Genomic DNA, 21,655 nt, shown 5'->3' on the forward strand with positions numbered 1-21,655 from the left:
GTTAAAAGAGAAAGTAAGCAGATATTAACAGTAAATGAACAGGTAGATTAATAATTAATTTTCTACCATTTGTCCTTAATAATATTGACAAAATATTAGAATGATAAATGACACAATATGTTACTGCATACGTCAGCAGACTAAATAGGAGCCTTTGTTTGCTTACTTACTACTAAAAGACCAGTTGAGTTGAATAGTATGTTCACTATTTTATTTAAGGACTTAACTGCAATAAGAAACATATGTTTAATGTACTCTAAGATTTTTTGTTAAAATAAAGCCAATAATGCCATTTTTTTGTGGTCCCCTTTATTTAGAAAAGTACCGAAAAGTATCGAAATAATTGTAGTACCGGTACCAAAATACTGGTATCGTTACAACACTACATTTCAAATTCAAATTCAAATTCAAAGCCAAAATTATCACTCGATATTCCAAAAATGAAAAACAATAGAAAACCTAGCTTGAGCACATGTGTTGTACATAACTCCGAGTATTTATTTTGTGCCGGGGGCACAAATCTCCCGAATTCGGAGGTCTCAAGGTTGGCAAGTATAAAAAAGCATTTACTTAATTTAAGAATATTTTATAACATATTGAGCAAAAAGTTCTCCTATTTTTTTTCTACCAAGAAAAGTGCACTTGTTATTAGTGAGAATATACTTATTTTAAAGGCCTACTGAAAGCCACTACTACCGACCACGCAGTCTGATAGTTTATATATCAATGATGAAATCTTAACATTGCAACACATGCCAATACGGCCGGGTTAACTTATAAAGTGCAATTTTAAATATACCGCGAAACTTCCGGTTGAAAACGTCTATGTATGATGACGTATGCGCGTGACGTCAATGGTTGAAACGGAAGTATTCGGACACATTGTATCCAATACAAAAAAACTCTGTTTTCATCGCAAAATTCCACAGTATTCTGGACATCTGTGTTGGTGAATCTTTTGCAATTTGTTTAATGTGTCACGACTCGGTCTGTGGCGTGGTTGGTTCTCCAGTGGTGCAAATGAATTGGACCATACGTGGCGTGCAGGTGAGGACATGTTTAATATTTTAACTCAAAAGGGGATTAACAAAAAGCGCGCACAAAGACGGAAGTACAAAACGTGGCTATGAAAATAAAACACTATAGCACAAAGGCAAAAAACTATGAACAATAACAAAACTTACTTGACATGAGAAGAGGGGCATAAAAAAGAGCAGCATGGATCATGAGGGTGAACAGAGTGGCAGGAGTGTGATGTCGCCAGGACGAACAACAGAAACAGAAAAACGTATATAGTGACATGATCAGTGAAAACAGGTGCGTGACTCTAAACGTGAACAGGTGCGTGACATGACGATGTGAACCAGGTGAAACTAATGGTTGCTATGGTGACAAATAAAAGTGCACAAAAAGTCCAAAACCAAAACCGAACATGACTAAAACAAAACATAATCACAGACATGACAGAGCCCCCCCCCCTTACGGACAGATCCCAGATGTCCAAAACAAGGCAGGATCGAGAGTCATGGGAGGGCGGGAGGGGGACATGGCGGTGGGTCGCCAGACCAGGTGTCCCCGAATCCACCGGGGCAGGATCAGGTGGCGGCGACGCGTACACCGCCGCTGTACCTGATGAGGTGGGCGACCCGGGAATGGCCATATCCATGGCCGACGAGGAGGTGGGCGCACTTGGCGTGGGGGCCGACCAGGTAGTGGCCACATCCGTGGCCGACGAGGAGGTCGGCGTACCTGGCGTGGCGGACGCCCATGGACTGGCCACATCCATGGCCGACGAGGTGGATGCGTCGTCATCGTGGCAGACGTGGAAACTGCAGATGAAGCAGGTGGCGAAGCTTGGCGTGGAACGTCAGGCGGCGAAGCTTGGCGTGGCACGTCGGGCGGCGAAGCTTGGCGTGGCCATGGTTGGTCTTGGCATGGTTGGTCTTGGTCTTGGATTTGGCATGGTTGGTCTTGGATTTGGATTTGGCATGGTTGGTCTTGGTCTTGGACTTGGCATGGTTGGTCTTGGTCTTGGTCTTGGCATGGTTGGTCTTGGCATGGTTGGTCTTTGTCTTGGATTTGGCATGGTTGGTCTTGATCTTGGACTTGGCATGGTTGGTCTTGATCTTGGACTTGGTCTTGGCATGGTTGGTCTTGGTCTTGGATTTGGATTTGGCATGGTTGGTCTTGATCTTGGACTTGGCATGGTTGGTCTTGATCTTGGACTTGGTCTTGGCATGGTTGGTCTTGGACTTGGTCTTGGCGTGGTTGGTCTTGGACTTGGTCTTGGCGTGGGGGGTCTTGGACTTGGTGTTGGCGTGGGGGGTCTTGGTCTTGGCTTGGACTTGGGGGGTCTTGGTCTTGGCTTGGACTTGGGGGGTCTTGGTTTTGGCTTGGACTTGGGGGGTCTTGGTCTTGGCTTGGACTTGGGGGATCTTGGTCTTGGCTTGAGGGGTCGCGTCGTGGAGCTGTGACTGGCGGCACTTGGCGTCGTGGAGCTGCGACTGGCGGCACTTGGCGTCGTGAAGCTGCGACTGGCGGCACTTGGCGTCGTGAAGCTGCGACTGGCGGCACTTGGCGTCGTGAAGCTGCGACTGGCGGCACTTGGCGTCGTGGAGCTGCGACTGGCGGCACTTGGCGTCGTGGAGCTGCGACTGGCGGCACTTGGCGTCGTGGAGCTGCGACTGGCGGCACTTGGCGTCGTGTTGATAGCCTTGGAGCAGGGCGTGGAGCAGGTGGAGGTGGCCTAGCTGGAGGCTGTGGCTTGGCAGGTCGAAAGACTGGTGGTGGCGGCCGTGCTGGTGGCTGTGGCTTGGCGTGATGAAAGACTGGTGGTGGTGGTCGTGCTGGAGGCTGTGGCTTGGCATGGCGAAGAGCGACCCCACCTGAACAGTTCCCAGCCCTAGCCCCCTCCCCTCAAGGAGCGGATCCCAGACGCGCTCCCCGCGGTCTGGAACCGTCTTTTGGGGTGGGTGGAGGGAGGTCAGGAGGGGGGCAAAATCCTCCCCTATAAATTTTCCAAAATGTCTTTCTTTTTGTACCTGGGATTGAGTGGGTGAAAAAAAAGAAACATGTGGCATGGGCGTGGCTTGAGTCTTGGGGGGCGGGGCATGAAATTTGGGTGGGTTGGCTTGACAGGATCTAATTTCTAAAAACATGTCCTGGTAATGTCTTATCATGTTTTTAGAGTCCTTGGTTGGAGGCGGGTGATCAAAAGAAAAATAATTTAGAAAAAAAAAATCTTGGTCTGTGATGTCATCCTGGGTAAGCCGGGCAGGCTGCGGCCCATTTCCGCCCGGAGGGGGAGGAGCTTGCGGGAGGAGCTTGCGGGAGGAGCTTGCGGGAGGAGCTTGCGGGAGGAGCTTGCGGGAGCGCCGCGTGCTGACGTTCTTGGTCTGGAGCGGCGCTTCCGGGACAGGGATGACGCGCCAACGTCCCCGGGCCAAACGGAGCTGATCGGCACCAGTTTTCCGGTCCCACATGAGGTCCTTGCGCTCCATGGGGGAATAGCGAAGTGTCTCGGCTTCCATGGTGCGCAGGACCTCCCACGTTCCTTCGTCCAAACTTGCTGGAGAACTTTTTAGCTGGCGACATCTGTCACGACTCGGTCTGTGGCGTGGTTGGTTCTCCAGTGGTGCAAATGAATTGGACCATACGTGGCGTGCAGGTGAGGACATGTTTAATATTTTAACTCAAAAGGGGATTAACAAAAAGCGCGCACAAAGGCGGAAGTACAAAACGTGGCTATGAAAATAAAACACTATAGCACAAAGGCAAAAAACTATGAACAATAACAAAACTTACTTGACATGAGAAGAGGGGCATAAAAAAGAGCAGCATGGATCATGAGGGTGAATAGAGTGGCAGGAGTGTGATGTCGCCAGGACGAACAACAGAAACAGAAAAACTTATATAGTGACATGATCAGTGAAAACAGGTGCGTGACTCTAAACGTGAACAGGTGCGTGACATGACGATGTGAACCAGGTGAAACTAATGGTTGCTATGGTGACAAATAAAAGTGCACAAAAAGTCCAAAACCAAAACCGAACTTGACTAAAACAAAACATAATCACAGACATGACATAATGAACAATGAAGACTGCAAAGAAGAAAGTTGTAGGGGGGAACGGTGTATTAGCGACTGGCTGCAGCAACACAACCAGGAGGACTTTGACTTGGATAGCAGACGCGCTATCCGACGCTAGCCGCCGACCGCACGGATGATCGGGTGAAGTCTTTCGTCCTTCCGTCGATCGCTGGAACGCAGGTGAGCACGGGTGTTGATGAGCAGATGAGGGCTGGCTGGCGTAGGTGGAGCGCTAATGTTTTTATCATACCTCTGTGAGGTCCCGTTGCTAAGTTAGCTTCAATGGCGTCGTTAGCAACAGCATTGTTAAGCTTCGCCAAGCTGGGAATTATTAACCGTTTAGTTACAGGTCCATAGTTTAATAGTATTGTTGGTTTTATGTCTATCCTTCCAGTCAGGGATTTATTTATTTTGTTTCTATCTGCAGTTAAGCACGATGCTATCACGTTAGCTCAGTAGCTAAAGTGCTTCGCCGATGTATTGTTGTGGAGATAAAAGTCACTGTGAATGTCCATTCCGCGTTCTCGACTCTCATTTTCAAGAGGATATAGTATCCGAGGTGGTTTAAAATACAAATCCGTGATCCACAATAGAAAAAGGAGAAAGTGTGGAATCCAATGAACCCTTGTACCTAAGTTACGGTCGGAGCGAAAAAAGATACGTCCTGCACTGCCCTCTAGTCCTTCACTCTCACGTACCTCATTCACAAATCTTTCATCCTCGCTCAAATTAATGGGGTAATCGTCGCTTTCTCGGTCCGAATCTCTCTCGCTGCATTGTAAACAATGGGGAAATGTGAGGGGTCCTTCCTCCGGTGACGTCACGCTACTTCCGGTACAGGCAAGGCTTTTTTTTATCAGCGACCAAAAGTTGCGACCTTTATCGTCGTTGTTCTCTACTAAATCCTTTCAGCAAAAATATGGCAATATCGCGAAATGATCAAGTATGACACATAGAATGGATCTGCTATCCCCGTTTAAATAAAACAAATTCATTTCAGTAGGCCTTTAAGGTATTTTTGGGTTCATTGAGGTTAGCTAATTTGACTTGTTTTGGAAAGTCTTGACAAACCGAATTGTCTTGTTCTATTGGCAGATAATTTTGCTTAGTTCAAATAAAATACCCCTATTTTTTCTTGTTTTTGAACACTGACTTTTTGCAGCGTATGGCCCAATGCGACCCTTAAGTCAAAAAGTTGTGACACCCCAGACGTGGCTCTGTTTTGTGTGTACCATCGCATGCAGGCATTTCGCACCTTGGAGGTTGCAGAGGAACACGAGGCACCAGACGCAGGCGGCGCAACAGATGACCAGGCCCGCAGCCAGCACCGCACGGTCCGCCACCTTCCCGCTCAGCCAGCGAACAAAGAGGAAGCCCAGGATGACCTCCACCCCACACAGGCTGTACATCACACTGTTGCCCAGCTCGCCAAAGCCAAAGTAGCGCTGCGTCAGAGGAGTCACCATGGTCTGGGGGTTGGGGGAAAACATATTGTTACAACGAGGTCATTCGGGCGGATGTAAAAACTATTTAAAATCCCAATGTGGACCAGATCAAAAGAACTGGTCCTTTTTTTATATTAAAATTATGACAATTGAGGCCCTTGATGTGGCAAAGTAGTTCAACTATTCATCGGTCAGAGGTTTGATAACCTATAAATGGCTGTTAAAAATGACCGCAGGGCTCTTTGATGGGGGAATTTTTTTTTGGTGATTTTTTTTAGGCCTGTCAAGTGATGCACTTTTTAAATCAGATTAATCATTCTCTTCAATTGTGCTTCATTATGATGAATCAGGTTATTACTCGCTTCCATAAATAACATTTTCTTAAGAAAAGACCCCAATATTTGTACACTTTTGTTGTCAGAATGTAATCCAGAGACATTTTTAAACGTTTTACTTAACTGCAAGTCATTGATTTGCTCAAATTATAGTATAATAGTATGAACTAGAACATTCCTGTGGAAATTTTGATGGGCCTGCAATCTGTGCCCCGGACCGCCGTACTTTTAAGATGGTGCCGAGTGTCCGAATCTGTGAGTTTTAGTTGCAAGTGTACAAAATGGGCTATAGCTTTAGCCTAAAACATTAGCATGCTTATATTAAAATGTAACACTTAGCATGTGTGCTAACGATGGCATGCTAACAGTTAGCATGTCTCACATATGAAGTTACACGGCTGTAAGGTGTATGGCTGCGGAAGTAGAGAAAAAAGGGAAAAAACAGCAACAAAAAAAAAGTTAGCATGCTAACGTTTTCATGCTAACAGTAAAAAAATGTCACGTACCACACTGGGGTAAACAGAAGCAAATTTTGCTAAAAAAATATCATGCTTGTGTTGGCATGCAAGCAAGCTAACATTAGCATGCTATCAGTTAGCTTGTGCTATGTAATGTAATATTAGCATGCTGATATTAGCTTGCTAGCATGCTAACGTTTTCATGCTAACAGTAAACAAATGTCACGTACCAAGTTATTTGACTCTGGGGTAAACCGAAGCTAATGTAGCTTATGTTAGCATGAAAGCAAGCTAACTTTAGCATCAGTTAGCTTGTGCTTTGAAATGTATTTAAATAGGTATAATTCTGAATAAAATTTTATGGTGCATATGGACGTTTTTTTAAATTACAATATTATATTAAGAACTAGAAAATTCCCAAGGAAATTTTGATGGTCCTGCAATCTGTGCCCTGGACCTCTGGCCGGGGCTTCGTCAGAAGCCGCCGTACTTTTAAGACGGTGCCGAGTGTCCGAATCTGTGAATTTTAGGTGCAAGTGTACAAAATGAGCTATAGATCTAGCCTAAAACATTAGCATGCTTACATTAAAATGTAACACTTAGCATGTGTGCTAACGATGGCATGCTAACAGTTAGCATGTCTCACATATCAAGTAACACGGCTGTAAGGTGTATGGCTGCGGAAGTAGAGAAAAAAGGGAAAAAACAGCAACAAAAAAAGAGTTAGCATGCTAATATTAGCTTGCTAGCATGATAACATTTTCATGCTAACAGTAAACAAATGTCACGTACCACACTGGGGTAAACAGAAGCAGATTTTGCTAAAAAAAATATCATGCTTGTGTTGGCATGCAAGCAAGCTAACATTAGCATGCTATCAGTTAGCTTGTGCTTTGTAATGTAATATTAGCATGCTAGCATGCTAACGTTTTCATGCTAACAGTAAACAAATGTCACGTACCAAGTTATTTGACTCCGGGGTAAACCGAAGCAAATGTAGCTTATGTTAGCATGCAAGCAAGCTAACGTTAGCATCAGTTAGCTTGTGCTTTGTAATGTATACAAATAGGTATACTTCTGAATTTTATTTTATGGTGCATATGGACGTTTTTCAAATTATAGTATTGTAGTAAGAACTACAAAATTCCCACGTAAATTTTGATGGTCCTGCAATCTGTGCCCTGGACCTCTGGTCGTCGGAAGCCACCGTACTTTTAAGAAGGTGCCGAGTGTCCGAATCTGTGAGTTTTAGGTGCAAGTGTACAAAATGAGCTATAGATCTAGCCTAAAACATTAGCATGCTTATATTAAAATTTAACACTTAGCATGTGTGCTAACGATGGCATGCTAACAGTTAGCATGTCTCACAAAGGTGCATGGCTGCGGAAGTAGAGAAAAAAATCAAAAAACAGCAAAAAAAAAAGTTAGCATGCTAATATTAGTTTGCTAGCATGCTAACGTTTGCATGCTAACAGTTAACAAATGTCACGTACCAAGTTATTTGACTCTGGGGTAAACAGAAGCAAATTTAGCTAAAAAACTATCATGCTTATGTTAGCATGCAAGCAAGCTAACATTAGCATGCTATCAGTTAGCTTGTGCTTTGTAATGTATTTAAATGGGTATAAATCTGATTTTTATTTTATGGTGCATATGGACCTTTTTCAAATTGATTCATTAGTGCCGCGATACTATACCAGTACCGGTATACCGTACAACCCTAGTCTGTCCATATTTCCTCGATTAGCTTATTAGGGATGATGTTCGAAACCGGTTCTCCCGGTTGTTCGATAAGAAAAGAACCGATTCCATGGACTCGAATCCCTTTTTGAGAACCGGTTCCCGTTATCGAGGCCACTATAGTAAAGAAAAAGAGTTGGTTCTTTATTCAAATCCCTGGGAACGAATCCCAAATGGGCAATGTTATGCCCATTTGATTGTAGACTCTTACTGACACCTTGTGGCGATATGAAAATACTATGCGTCATTAGTTTGGGCACTTCCGGGTTGGCGACGTCAGTTCAGTTCATGAGACAATTGAGAAGTAGACAAGTTGTGTTAGCTCTTACAAGCCTTGGAAAAGATAAGTCTGTAAGTAAACTGTTTAACTTGTTTATGTAACTCAATATTAAGGTGGAAAGTGGTTACATTTGATACTAAGATGTTTAATGAAAAACGATTTTTGTGCACTGTTTCAATGGATGTTTTGAGGACTTAAAATGGCTGCCAGTTGTGTATTTCCACCATCAAAATAGTTTCAACACTCAGAAGTATTTGTTTGAAGCTAATATTTACATATTGTGTATAAAATTTCAGTATGTTAATTGCATCGCATAGCTTATACATTTGTCATTGTGTGTATTTCAGTTTAAAAAAATAAAAAATAACAGTCCAGTGCAAGACAAAAGTAAAGATAGGAAAAGACAACGCAAGATCAACAACAATAAAGAGCCTAAATGGGTTAATCTGTTTTGGAACTTTATTAGACGTCTTGGGATTGTTTGTTAGCTGTCTGCCTGTGTGTGTAGTTAGTATGTTCCAATAGCAGCAGAAGTGCACTTTTTGGAGAGCTGTATTATTTTCAGTTTTGTGCCCAACGGATGGACATTATTTAACACTATATTATTATTTATACACCTATAGTGATCACAGAGACAGGTTGTTTTTGTGTTACTGTATACATTTGTTTTTCTAAAAAATCCCACTTACCGTATTTTCCGCACCATAAGCCGCACCTAAAAACCACAATTTTTCTCAAAAGCTGACAGTGCGGCTAATAACCCGGTGCGCCTTATATATGGATTAATATTAATATTTATTTTCATAAAGTTTAGGTCTCGCAACTACGGTAAACAGCCGCCAATTTTTTTTTCCCCGTAGAAGAGGAAGCGCTTCTTCTTCTACGGTAAGCAACCGCTCCATAGAAGAGGAAGCGCTTCTTCTTCTACTGTAAGCAACCGCCAAGGTGAGCACCCGCCCCCGTAGAAGAAGAAGCGCGCGGATATTACGTTTCATTTCATTTGTGTGTTTCTGTAAAGAGCACAAAATGTCTCCTACTAAGAGACACGCGTACAAGGTTCCACTGACTTTTGATATTCCTGTGAACCGCACTGTGGATACAACGGGACCACGTACGGTGAATATTCGCACCACAGGCAATGAGAAGTCGTCCTTCACCGTGAGCTAGCTAGCTTGCCATGCTAACGGCCAGAAACTTCCACCTACGGTGATATTCAAAAGGAAGACCTTGCCAAAAGAGAACTTTCCAGCCGGCGTCATCATAAAAGCTAACTCGAAGGGATGGATGGATGAAGAAAAGATGAGCGAAGACACCGGGTGACTTTTTTCACGCAGCTATCCCTGTTGATCTACGACTGCATGCGCGTCCACATCACAGATGGTGCCAAAAAACAAGTGAAGCACACCGAAGAAGAATAATTCGATGGATTTGTGGATGAGTAATAACTTCAGAAAGTGAGCTTTAAATGTTTATTTTGTGTGTTGTGTGACACTAACGTATGAGCAACGTTGAGTTATTGATGTTGCTATTGCTTTGCACTATTTTGAGTGTTACTATTTTTGTGATTGCACATTTGCACATTACATTTTGGGAGTGAACAGAATTGTTAGAACGCTGGTTTGTAATATATTATTAAAGTTTGACTGACCTATCTGACTGTTTTGTTGACATTCCCTTTAGCGTAGCGTAGGTGCGGCTAATAGCACGGGGCGGCTAATAGGTAAACAAAGTTTTGAAATATGCCGTTCATTGAACATGCGGCTAATAACACGGGGCGCCTTATGGTGCGGAAAATATGGTAATATACTTTGGGTAACAACAGTCAATACTTATTTATTTTATTTTATTTTTTTCTTATAAAATAAAAGTGAGCTTTTGTTAAACCAAATATTGTGTTTTTTTTCCCACATACAACAACCTATCTGGATTCGATAAGAGAATCGATAAGGAATCGGTTCGATAAGAGGATCCGATAATGGGCTCGAACATGATAATTTCTTACCAAACATCATCCCTTTTTTTCCTCTTTCTATCCCCTCCTGCTCCGGCCCGGCTGCACCAAATGATAATATAAATACATTTAATAAAGTCAAATACAAATAAGGCAACAAGAGAAGTATCCTACACTTCTCTTTTGTAAAGTAAATCTGAACAGCCGATATGGGCATCTACATCTACTATATGATTTGCCTGAGAAGCTGAACAGGACAAAAAAAAATAAAAAAATAAAAACAAATGAAAATCATCCCAAGTAAAGATACATGCATGTACTTTTTTTTGCACTCTGAATTTGCTCTGCATTATCACTTGATCAGTTTTACAAAGTACTTTTTTTCGGCGGGTTGAGGCTCTGAGTGTGACGTGAGGACTTCTAGGAAATTCCGGCTGATGGCAGCTCTCACCTCCAGCGCAGTCTGATTGAAGAGAGTGATGAACTGAGCGGTGAGGAGAACAATCACCTCCTCCCTCAGGAACTCTACAGGGCGGAAGACAAAGAGAGAGCGGCACTGAGCAAACCAAAGAGGGAAGTAAAAAAAAAAAAAATCATAAAATCAGCTGAAGTGCTACCATTAAATTGAAAGCTTAAACTGGCGATTTATGCCGAGGAAAACGCTCTCTAAAGAGAAAAGAAAACTTGGGCAGGCAGTGCACAACTTGGCTGGGAGATAAATGGCCTGCTTATTTTGCTAAAATCCAAACTGCAATAAAGAACTAAGTGTATTCTTATCATTTCCAAATTGTGATCTATTCCAGTAGGGAATGTTGGAAAAAAAAAAGGGACTTGGAGAGGAGTGAAAACTGAGCTGTGCTTGCTGCTAAATTTGGATATGTTGGCCAGATGGCTGAAGAGAAGTGCTTGATATTGCACTGTGTGGTCTAAGCTTTGTATTCAAATGGTTCCCATTTTGAGGCGGTCGCTTGGCAGAAGGGTTTGGTTTTATTTAAAGGCCTACTGAAATGAATTTTTTTTTATTTAAAAGGGGATAGCAGATCCATTCTATGTGTCATATTTGATCATTTTGCGATATTGCCATATTTTTGCTGAAAGGATTTAGTAGAGAACATCGACGATAAAGTTCACAACTTTTGGTCGCTGATAAAAAAAAGCCTTGCCTGTACCGGAAGTAGCGTGACGTCGCAGGTTGAAAGGCTCCTCACATTTCCCCATTGTTTACACCAGCAGCGAGAGTGATTCGGACCGAGAAAGCGACGATTACCCCATTAATTTGAGCCAGGATGAAAGATTCGTGGATGAGGAACGTGAGAGTGAAGGACTAGAGTGCAGTGTAGGACGCATCTTTTTTCGCTCTGACCGTAACTTAGGTACAAGCTGGCTCATTGGATTCCACACTCGCTCCTTTTTCTATTGTGGATCACGGATTTGTATTTTAAAACACCTCGGATACTATATCCTCTTGAAAATGAGAGTCGAGAACGCGAAATGGACATTCACAGTGACTTTTATCACCACGACAATACATCGGCAAAGCACTTTAGCTACGGAGCTAACGTGATAGCATCGGGCTCAAATGCAGATAGAAACAAAAGAAATAAACCCCTGACTGGAAGGATAGACAGAAAATCAACAATACTATTAAACCATGGACCTGTAACTACACGGTTAATGCTTTCTAGCCTGGCGAAGCTTAACAATGCTGTTGCTAACGACGCCATTGAAGCTAACTTAGCAACGGGACCTCACAGAGCTATGCTAAAAACATTAACTATCCACCTACGCCAGCCAGCCCTCATCTGCTCATCAACACCCGTGCTCACCTGCGTTCCAGCGATCGACGGAGCGACAAAGGACTTCATTCGATCATAGATGCGGTCGGCGGCTAGCGTCGGATAGCGCGTCTGCTATCCAAGTCAAAGTCCTCCTGGTTGTGTTGCTGCAGCCGGCCGCTAATACACCGATCCCACCTACAACTTTCTTCTCTGCAGTCTCCATTGTTCATTAAACAAATTGCAAAAGATTCACCAACACAGATGTCCAGAATACTGTGGAATTTTGAGATGAAAACAGAGCTGTTTGTATTGGATACAATGTGTCCGAATACTTCCGTTTCAACGATTGACGTCACGCGCATACGTCATCATACATAGACGGAAATTTAACATTGCACTTTATAAGTTAACCCGGCCGTATTGGCATGTGTTGCAATGTTAAGATTTCATCATTGATATATAAACTATCAGACTGCGTGGTCGGTAGTAGTGGCTTTCAGAAGGCTTTTAAAAGAACAAAAAAGTATAGTGGAACATGGATTTTAAAACTTACCGTATTTTTCGGAGTATAAGTCGCACCAGAGTATAAGTCGCACCTGCCGAAAATGCATGATAAAAAAGGAAAAAAACATTTATAAGTCGCACTGGAGCCTGGCCAAACTATGAAAAAAACTGCGACTTATAGTCCGAAAAATACGGTAATTGGAGTGCATGTGCCTCACAATACGAAGGTCCTGAGTAGTCCTGGGTTCAATACCAGGCTCGGGATCTTTCTGTGTGAAGTTTGCGTGGTCTCCCCGTGACTGCGTGGGTTCCCTCCGGGTACTCCGGCTCCCTCCCACCGCCAAAAACACGCACCTGGGGATAGGTTGATTGGCAACACTAAATTGGCCCTAGTGTGTGAATGTGAGTGTGAAAGTTGTCTGTCTATCTGTGTTGGCCCTGCGATGAGGTGGCGACTTGTCCAGGTGTACACCGCCTTCCGCCCGAATGCAGCTGAGATAGGCTCCAGCACCCGCCGCGACCCCAACAGGGACAAGTGGTAGAAAATGGATGGATGGATGGTTCTCGCAGGGTTCGTAAATAGAAAAGTTTGTATCTTGAAGCAAATTTCTCCATAAGAAACAATGTCAATATGAATAATTAGTTCCAGCCCCGAAAAAAGTTTGTACCGTATTATTCGGACTATAAGTCACAGTTTTTTTCATAGTTTGGCCGGGGGGTGCGACTTATACTCAGGAGCGACTTATGTGTGAAATTATTAACACATTACCGTTGTCAAGACTTGGACTTAGGCGCGGTTTGTTCTCCCGTGGTGCAAATGATTTGGACCAGACATGGCGTGAAGGTGAATACATATTTAATTTTAACACTAAAAAAAAAAAGGAATAAACAAAAGGCGCGCACAAGGGCGTAGTGATGGGTCCGGCAACACCGACGCATCGGCGCATGCGTCGAGCTCATAGAGCGATACCCTGTGTCGGTGCGCGTACCGCTTTTAGAAAGTCACGTGACCGATCATGAGCTGTTTTGGTCACGTGACCGATACGCGAACTGTATCGCACTGACACCTCCTCTGTGCTCTGTGAGCAACGTTCCCTCTAAGGTGCGTGCCTGCGCAATTGCGCACTGCTCAAGCGTCCTCTGCGCGCAGCAAATATATGCCGCGCACCAAATCAAACCCATCTGAATTCTAAACAAAATAAACACATTTATTCTGTGTAATTTTGCAATGCAACTTTGAGTGACAGTGAATACAAGCGGCCCTAACGGTGTTCGTCAACACCGTTCAATTGAACATCGTTCAATTATTGCAACGTCTATCGAGATGCTTCGAGGACAGGAATTATATCGATCACTTTATTGAGCAAAACTGTTCATATTCGGCCATAACCACACCAAAAACATGAGTAAAACACTTCTATCTCGAAAAACTAATCATTTTCTGCCGTACAAACCAGGCCAAAACCAACTTGTCATCTGTCACCGACACGCATACCACTAAACCACTGGTGCGTTTATGGCCACACAAAAAGTCGGACAACTCAAACACCACACAAAGTTACACTATGACTCCTCAGTCATACGTGTGCTTATTCTACTGTCATTTATTATTAATGTTAATTTATTGATATTAATCATGGAATGCTGTTACTAGAGAAAGTTACAGGAATGCACACTTCATCCTATGCTTACATTTCATTGTGCAACATGAGGATGTTTAAGGGGAACTAAATGTGATCTCTGAAAGGGCTACAAATTATTTCCAAAGCAGGACCCCCACCCAGACATATTGTACAATACTAATCCATAGCTTATGAAAAACAAGATTTCTTTTATTTTCATTACAAGTGGGCCAAATCACTAATATTCCAAAATAATCTCATGAAAATGACTCCTCTCATTTGAGTGTTATTATAAAAGATTGGTTTGAGACAGGGGTGCTGCTGGTATTGCCACGTGTGATGTTGCTCACATGTGCTCCACTGAATGCTCAGGGAGTCTTTGTGTTTGCTCAGAACAATTAGAGGGAACATTGCCTGTGAGCGGGTCTTTTCTACAGCAGGAGAAATAATAACTAAGAGAAATCATCTAAAATTGAATACGTTTGAAAAACTGTTTTTTTTAATAAAAATGTGTAAAAAAAAAAAAAATTTAAATCCCAGTCCACAAGCATCCTCATTCACAACACGTGCTCTTAGTTTTCCATGTTATGAATCATGTTCACATTATTTATTGACTGTATCTAAAAAAGATAAAAATATATCTTTATTTAAATGAAGATATGAAATAATCCTAAATGAAATACAATGACTTGGTTTATATTATTGTATATACTAGGTCATAAAATCAGTGTCAGTTGAGTCGGTCCATAGGTTGCCTGTAGGGATTTTTAATGTCCAGCAGATGTCAGTATTTAGTGACACAGTATCGACACAGTATCAATACAGTTTTGCAATGTGTCGAAACGCTTCATGACGCCTCATCAACCCATCACTACAAGGGCGGAAGTACAAAACTTGGCTATAAAAACAAAAACTCGCACAAAGGCAGAACTATGGACATAAAACAAAACTTGCAAACTATGGCATGAATAAAGAAAACTTACTTGGACGAGAAAGGGGCATGAAAAAGAGCAGCATGGATCATAAGGGTGTGTAGAGAGTGTGATGTCGCCAGGCTGACTTCCTGGCAACAATGGGCTTAAATAATAGCGACATGATTAGTGAAAACAGGTGCGTGACATGACAGGTGAAAACTAATGGTTGCTAGGGTGACAAAACAAACAAAAGTGCACAAAGAGTCCAAAACAAAATTGAACATGACAAAAACAAAACATGATCACACAGACATGACAACCGTAAAATATTAAATATTATTTAGCTCATTCACGTAAGAGACTTTACGTATAAGATTTCATGGGATTTAGCGATTAGGAGTGACAGATTGTTTGGTAAACGTATAGCATGTTCTATATCAGGTATGTCCAAAATGCGGCCCGAGGGCCATTTGTGGCCCCCAGCTAATTTGTTAACGGCCCCCGCCCGGCACATTCTGCAAATACTACATGTAAAACATGAAAAAGTGTAATAAAAGAGTAAACAGGTGAAATGTAACAAGAAAAAGTGGCAAAGTTGACACTAATAACACAAAGCTGCCATGCGGACTGTTATTGACCTATTGAAGGCTCCAATGACTTCACTGGAACAATTCCACTTTGAAATATTTTTGGGGGAAAATATTGCATATTTTGTGCAAAACAAAGTTTTCTTTCACAAAAAGGGCAACAAACAAACAAACAAAAAAAAATTAAAAAGTTATAAAATCTTATAATCAACAGATCTACGGACTTAAGCGTTAATAGTAAAAAAAAAAATAGAAATTTGGCCTATTTTCAACACTTATTCTTTTTATTTTTTTATTGTTATGAATTATTGACCTATTTAGGGTTCCAATTACTTCACATCAAATATTCCACTTTGAAATGTTTTGGGGGAAAATGTTGCATAGTTTGTGTGTTTGCCATATAAATAAGGGTTTTGACATAAAGGGCATAAACATAAAAACAAAATTTTAAAAAAATGTCATAATGACAGACAGACCTGAAGTTGATCTCGAGATTCAAGCGTTAAATGAAAAAATAATAATTTATGACTTATTTCTAACATTTTTATGACTGAGACCCTTCATGGTACCGGGGACCAAACTTGAGGAAAGCCATAAGGTTAAAAAAAAACAACCTATATATTGTATTGGTTTTAAAAAAAAAAATATATATATAAAAATGGCCCCCGCATGCTTGGATTTTTCAGTCTGTGGCCCTAAGTGGAAAAAGTTTGGACACCCCTGTTCTATATGTTATAGTTATTTGAATGACTCTTACCATAATACAGCGTTTCTCAAAGTGTGGGGCGTGCCCCACTGGTGGGGAATAGAGACATGACAGGTGGGGCGCGGGGAACGGGAGGAAATTTCACTTTAATTTTTTTTTTTTTCAATTATATTCTTAGATTTTTTTTTTTTTACTGTGCTTTCATTTTCTATACACACTGTAAATCATGTTGTGATTCTGTCTGTGAAATCCGCTATATAAATAAATGTAAATTACTTATTTTTCCTGTAGGCTGTAAATTTCTAGGTAGGAGCGAAAGTTTGACAGACATAGCAACAGTAACTAATGGGGGCGGGGCTAAGCGGAAGCTTTGTGAATGGCGAGTCACTGTGCGAGGATTTGCTGTTTTGCAAATACATAAAAAATAGAGCCACTGCTGATGAGCTGTTCAATATAATGGACAGTTTCCTCAAAGAACACGACCTTAAATGGGAAAACTGTGTGGGCTTTTGCTCTGATGGCGCACGGACCATGGCAGGGTAAAGAAACGGGCTGCAGGCTCTAATAAAGAGGGTTGCGCCAAATGCGCATTGGACACACTGTGTCATTCACCGGGAAGCACTCGCGTCAAGGCAGCTCAGCCCCGAACTCAATGAGGTTTTAACAGTGGCAGTGTCAAGCCTGCAACCCCGATTTGAAAAGCTGTGCAGTGCAAAACAAGCTCATTGCAGCCACTAATGCTGGAGTACTGTAAAACTCATGTTCACTTGCCCTGTCTTGCCGAATGCATTAGCTCCTCCTTTTGTTTTTGCAAAGATTGCAAAGTGGCACTTTTATTTTTATTTATTATTGAACTCGATGCAAGTTATTTGATTTATTATTGAACTTGATGCAAGTTATAACACTTTTATTTGATTTATTATTGAACTTGATGCAAGTTATAACACTTTTATTTGATTTATTATTGAACTTGATGCAAGTTATAACACTTTTATTTGATTTATTATTGAATTTGATGCAAGTTATAACACTTTTTTTGATTTATTATTGAACTTGATGCAAGTTATAACACTTTTGTTTTATTTATTATTGAACTTGATGCAAGTTATAACACTTTTTTTATTCATTATTGAACTTGATGCAAGTTATAACACTTTTATTTGATTTATTATTGAACTTGATGCAAGTTATAACACTTTTTTTGATTTATTATTGAACTTGATGCAAGTTATAACACTTTTGCTTTATTTATTATTGAACTTGATGCAAGTTATTTTATTTGATATTGAACTTGATGCAAGTTATACCACAGCTGCACAGTTATTTTATTTATTATTGAACTTGATGTTATTTTATGTTATTGACTTTGAATGTATACAACTTGATGTTACTTGATGTTCAATAAATTTGAAAATGTTAAGCTTGGCATTAGCGTTCTGTTGGGGCGATGGGGGCAGGTGGGGCTTGAAAACTCCCCCTTGTCCAAAGTGGGGGATGACAAAAAAAGTTTGAGAACCACTGCCGTAATATGTTACGTTAACATACCAGGCACGTTCTCAGTTGGTTATTTATTTGTCATATAACGCAGTGGTCCCCAACCAATCGGTCTGTAGTACCGGGCCGCGCAATAAATTAAAAAAATAAATAAAAATAAAATATTTGTTTTATTTTAATTTTTTTATTAAATCAACATAAAAAACACAATATATGCATTATATATCAATATAGATCAAAAAAAAAAATGAAAAAAAAACAATGAAAAAAAAAAACACTGATATAACGTACACTTATTCAGCCTGTTGTTCACTATTCTTTATTTATTTTAAATTGCCTTTCAAATGTCTATTCTTGGTGTTGGCTTTTATCAAATACATTTCCCAAAAAAATACGACTTATACTCCAGTGCGACTTATATATGTTTTTTCCCTTCTTTATTATGCATTTTCGTCCGGTGCGACTTATACTCCGGAGCGACTTATACTCCGAAAAAATACGGTACACTTTAAACTAGGCCTGGGCGATATATCGAGTTTGTAAGATATATCGATATATTTTTAAACAAGACCATATAAACAACTCTCAGGGAGAGCATGTCCCAAATTCCAAGCAGTCGCGGGGAGGACATGCAAACTCCACACAGACAGATCCCGAGCGCAGGATCGAACCCAGGACCTTCGTATTGTGAGGCAGATGCACTAACCCCTCTTCCACCGTGCTGCCCTATATACTGTATATATATTATGTAAATATTACATACATGTTATATTTATATTGCTACAATGGTACAATTTTAGTCTACTTTATACCTTTTCGGTATAGCTCGGTTGGTAGAGCGGCCGTGCCAGCAACTTGAGGGTTCCAGGTTCGATCCCCGCTTCCGCCATCCTAGTCACTGCCGTTGTGTCCTTGGGCAAGACGCTTTACCCACCTGCTCCCAGTGCCACCCACACTGCTTTAAATGTAACTTAGATATTGGGTTTCACTATGTAAAGCGCTTTGAGTCACTAGAGAAAAGCGCTATATAAATATAATTCACTTCACTTTTTGTTTTCGCCCTCTTTTTGTGCCCTTGTGTACATTATCCTTTGTTACTGAGCTACTGTGTGGAACAATTTCCCTTGTTTGTCTAAGTGTAAGTTCTACACTGCTCTGTCAATAAATTCATTATTGTGCCCCCGCTACTCTTTCCAGCGTGTGCAACTAGACAGATAGTTAACAGCATGAAGAAACAAAGTTGCAGATCGCTGTTCCTTATTTTGAATTATTTTCCTTCCTCCGTTTTATTTCCTTACACTTCTTTTTGATTGATTGATTGAGACTTGCATTAGTAGATCGCACAGTACAGTACATATTCCGTACAATTGACCACTAAATATATATAAATAAATATTGATTGATTGATTGATTGATTGAACACCCGTTAATCAATTCAGGTCTTCCTTCATTTAGGTGTGTAAGACTGAAAGTATAAACATAAAATAAATGTAACAAAAGCGTAACGTCCATTGTGTATTTTACATACATAAAATAGAAGGTTTAGTGTTAATACATTCACACAGTAAACTACGGAATTGAAACAACATCCACAGCAAACATCAACACAATTAAACCTAAAGTGTAGCATTATCACCCTCTACTGGTCAAACTTCGCACTACATGTATTAAACAAGCTTTGATCGTCAGCTAGTTACTCAGTCAAAAAATAACATCACAAAGTCAGCAATTTCAATACAAAACCAACTAAATATCTTCATGCACAATATTTACTTACGAAGCTTTGAATAAGTTTCGTGATGAAGCTTACACGTGTGGACTTCTCTGTTGTTGCTGCTGGTCTGGAATAGTGTGTCCGTCGCTTAAAAAGGTACGACAGGAAACAATGACTCCAGCACTAACTCAGGGCAGAACATTCATACTTTGTTGTCCAGTCGCTGTTAAATGTCCGATTTTTAAAAATGTTTGAAAATAATTTCAGGGTCGACAGTGCCATTTTTTGGTTTAAAAAATGGAGTAGTCTTCTTCTACTCACCTCACTACTGCTTCATTGTGACACATAAGGCTCTCTGTTGCCCCCTGTGGCGTGATGGGAGTACTGCATACATGAGTAACTGGAGTTTGATTGGTTTCATCAAGCCTATTTGGGTGATGTTCGGCGGGCAAAATGTTTGCGTTGCCCTATGTTTGCCTTGCTTTAGGCCAGGGGTGTCCAAACTTTTTCCACTGAGGGCCGCACACTGACAAATCAAAGCAAGCAGGGGCCATTTTGATATTTTTTTATTTAAAAAACCAATACAATATATATGTATAAAAAAAATATACATTTAGGCCTCCACTCAAGCTTGATCCCGGCCGGGTACCCCAAAGGGTTTTGGTCAAAAAAAATATAAAAAATGTGTCATTATTCAGTATTATTATTTTTATTATTATTCAAGTTTTAAATCTCTAGGTCAACATTAGGTCTATCTGTCAATATAACGTTTTTAAAGATTTAAGTTGTATGCTCTTTTTGTCAAAGAAAACCGATTTTTTTAAATGGAAAAAACACAAAATATGCAATATTTTCACCCAATAAAATTTTTCAGTAGAATATTTGACATTATATAATAATTGGAGCCGTAAAAAGGTCAATAACACCATTGATTTTAATTCATTATTATTTTTTGAGCAATGGCACTTAAAAACAAATCACTCTAAAATTATTGTGGATCCAAAAGGGTCCTACTCATTAAAGTGTTAAAAAATAAATTATACATTTTTTTTACTGTTTACTTTTAACACAATAATCTCAAGATCAACTTCAGATCTAACCGTCAATTATAAGTTCTATTGTTGTTTATGTTTTTTGTTTGTTCGTTTTAGGCCCTTCTTTAAAAAAAAAAACAGCTCAATTTTTTGTATGGCAAACACAAAATATGCAACATTTTTCCCCAAAAAATATCTCAAAGTGGAATATTTAATGTGACTTAATTGGAGCCTTGAATAGGTCAATAATTCATAATGACATTGATTTTGATTCATTATTATTTTATAAAGAAAGAAAAAGCCTGCATGGCAGCTTTGTGTTATTAGAGTAAACATTGCAACATTTTCTTGTTACATTTCACCTGTTTGCTCTTTTATACCACTTTTTATGTTTTAAATTTTTTTCAATAGTATTTTTAAAATGTGCCGTGGGGCCGTTAAAAAATGACCTGCGGGCCGGAAATGGCCCCCGGGCCGCACTTTGGACACCCCTGGTTTAAGCAATCAAGAATATTTCAGTTGTTTTTATCCTTCTTTGTGTGGACATTGTTGATTGTCATGTCATGTTCGGATGTACTTTGTGGACGCCGTCTCTGCTCCACCGCAAGTCTTTGCTGTCGTCCAGCATTCTGTTTTTGTTTACTTTGTAGCTAGTTCAGTGTTAGTTTCGTTTTGCATAGCCTTCCCTAAGCTTCAATGTCTTTTTTTGTCTCCTCCAGGCTAGACTACTGCAACACACTTCTTGTCGGGATCCCAAGCAAGAACATCCAGAAGTGACGGACAGTCACGTCGCGTCAAGAAAATGGCCAAGTTTAATCCTGCGGATAGTTTTGCGTTCGACCGACTAAATGAATGGGGAGATTGGAAACAACGTTTCCAACGGTATCGCATAGCAACAAAACTAGCAAAGGAGGACGGCGAAGTACAGGTCAGTTGCCTGATATATGCTATGGGTCCAGAGGCTGAAAACATTTTCAAGTCGTTCACGTTGTCAGAGGATGAT

The 21,655-nt window shown here is 40.7% G+C and overlaps 1 protein-coding gene across 1 annotated transcript in view; it reads right to left on the reverse strand.

Moving 5' to 3' along the window:
* Positions 1–21,655, reverse strand: part of LOC133664763 (major facilitator superfamily domain-containing protein 8-like) — a 54,093-nt gene that overhangs the window by 9,401 nt on the left and 23,037 nt on the right. The window contains exons 7-8 of the mRNA XM_062069665.1: positions 10,751–10,824; positions 5,346–5,559 (exon numbers count right to left, since the gene is read on the reverse strand). Coding sequence (XP_061925649.1) covers positions 5,346–5,559; positions 10,751–10,824 — 288 coding nt within the window. The remainder of the gene's footprint in view (positions 1–5,345; positions 5,560–10,750; positions 10,825–21,655) is intronic.

The sequence above is a fragment of the Entelurus aequoreus genome, linkage group LG14 (genome assembly GCF_033978785.1).
Source record: "Entelurus aequoreus isolate RoL-2023_Sb linkage group LG14, RoL_Eaeq_v1.1, whole genome shotgun sequence".
In the NCBI taxonomy this organism is placed as follows: domain Eukaryota; kingdom Metazoa; phylum Chordata; class Actinopteri; order Syngnathiformes; family Syngnathidae; genus Entelurus; species Entelurus aequoreus.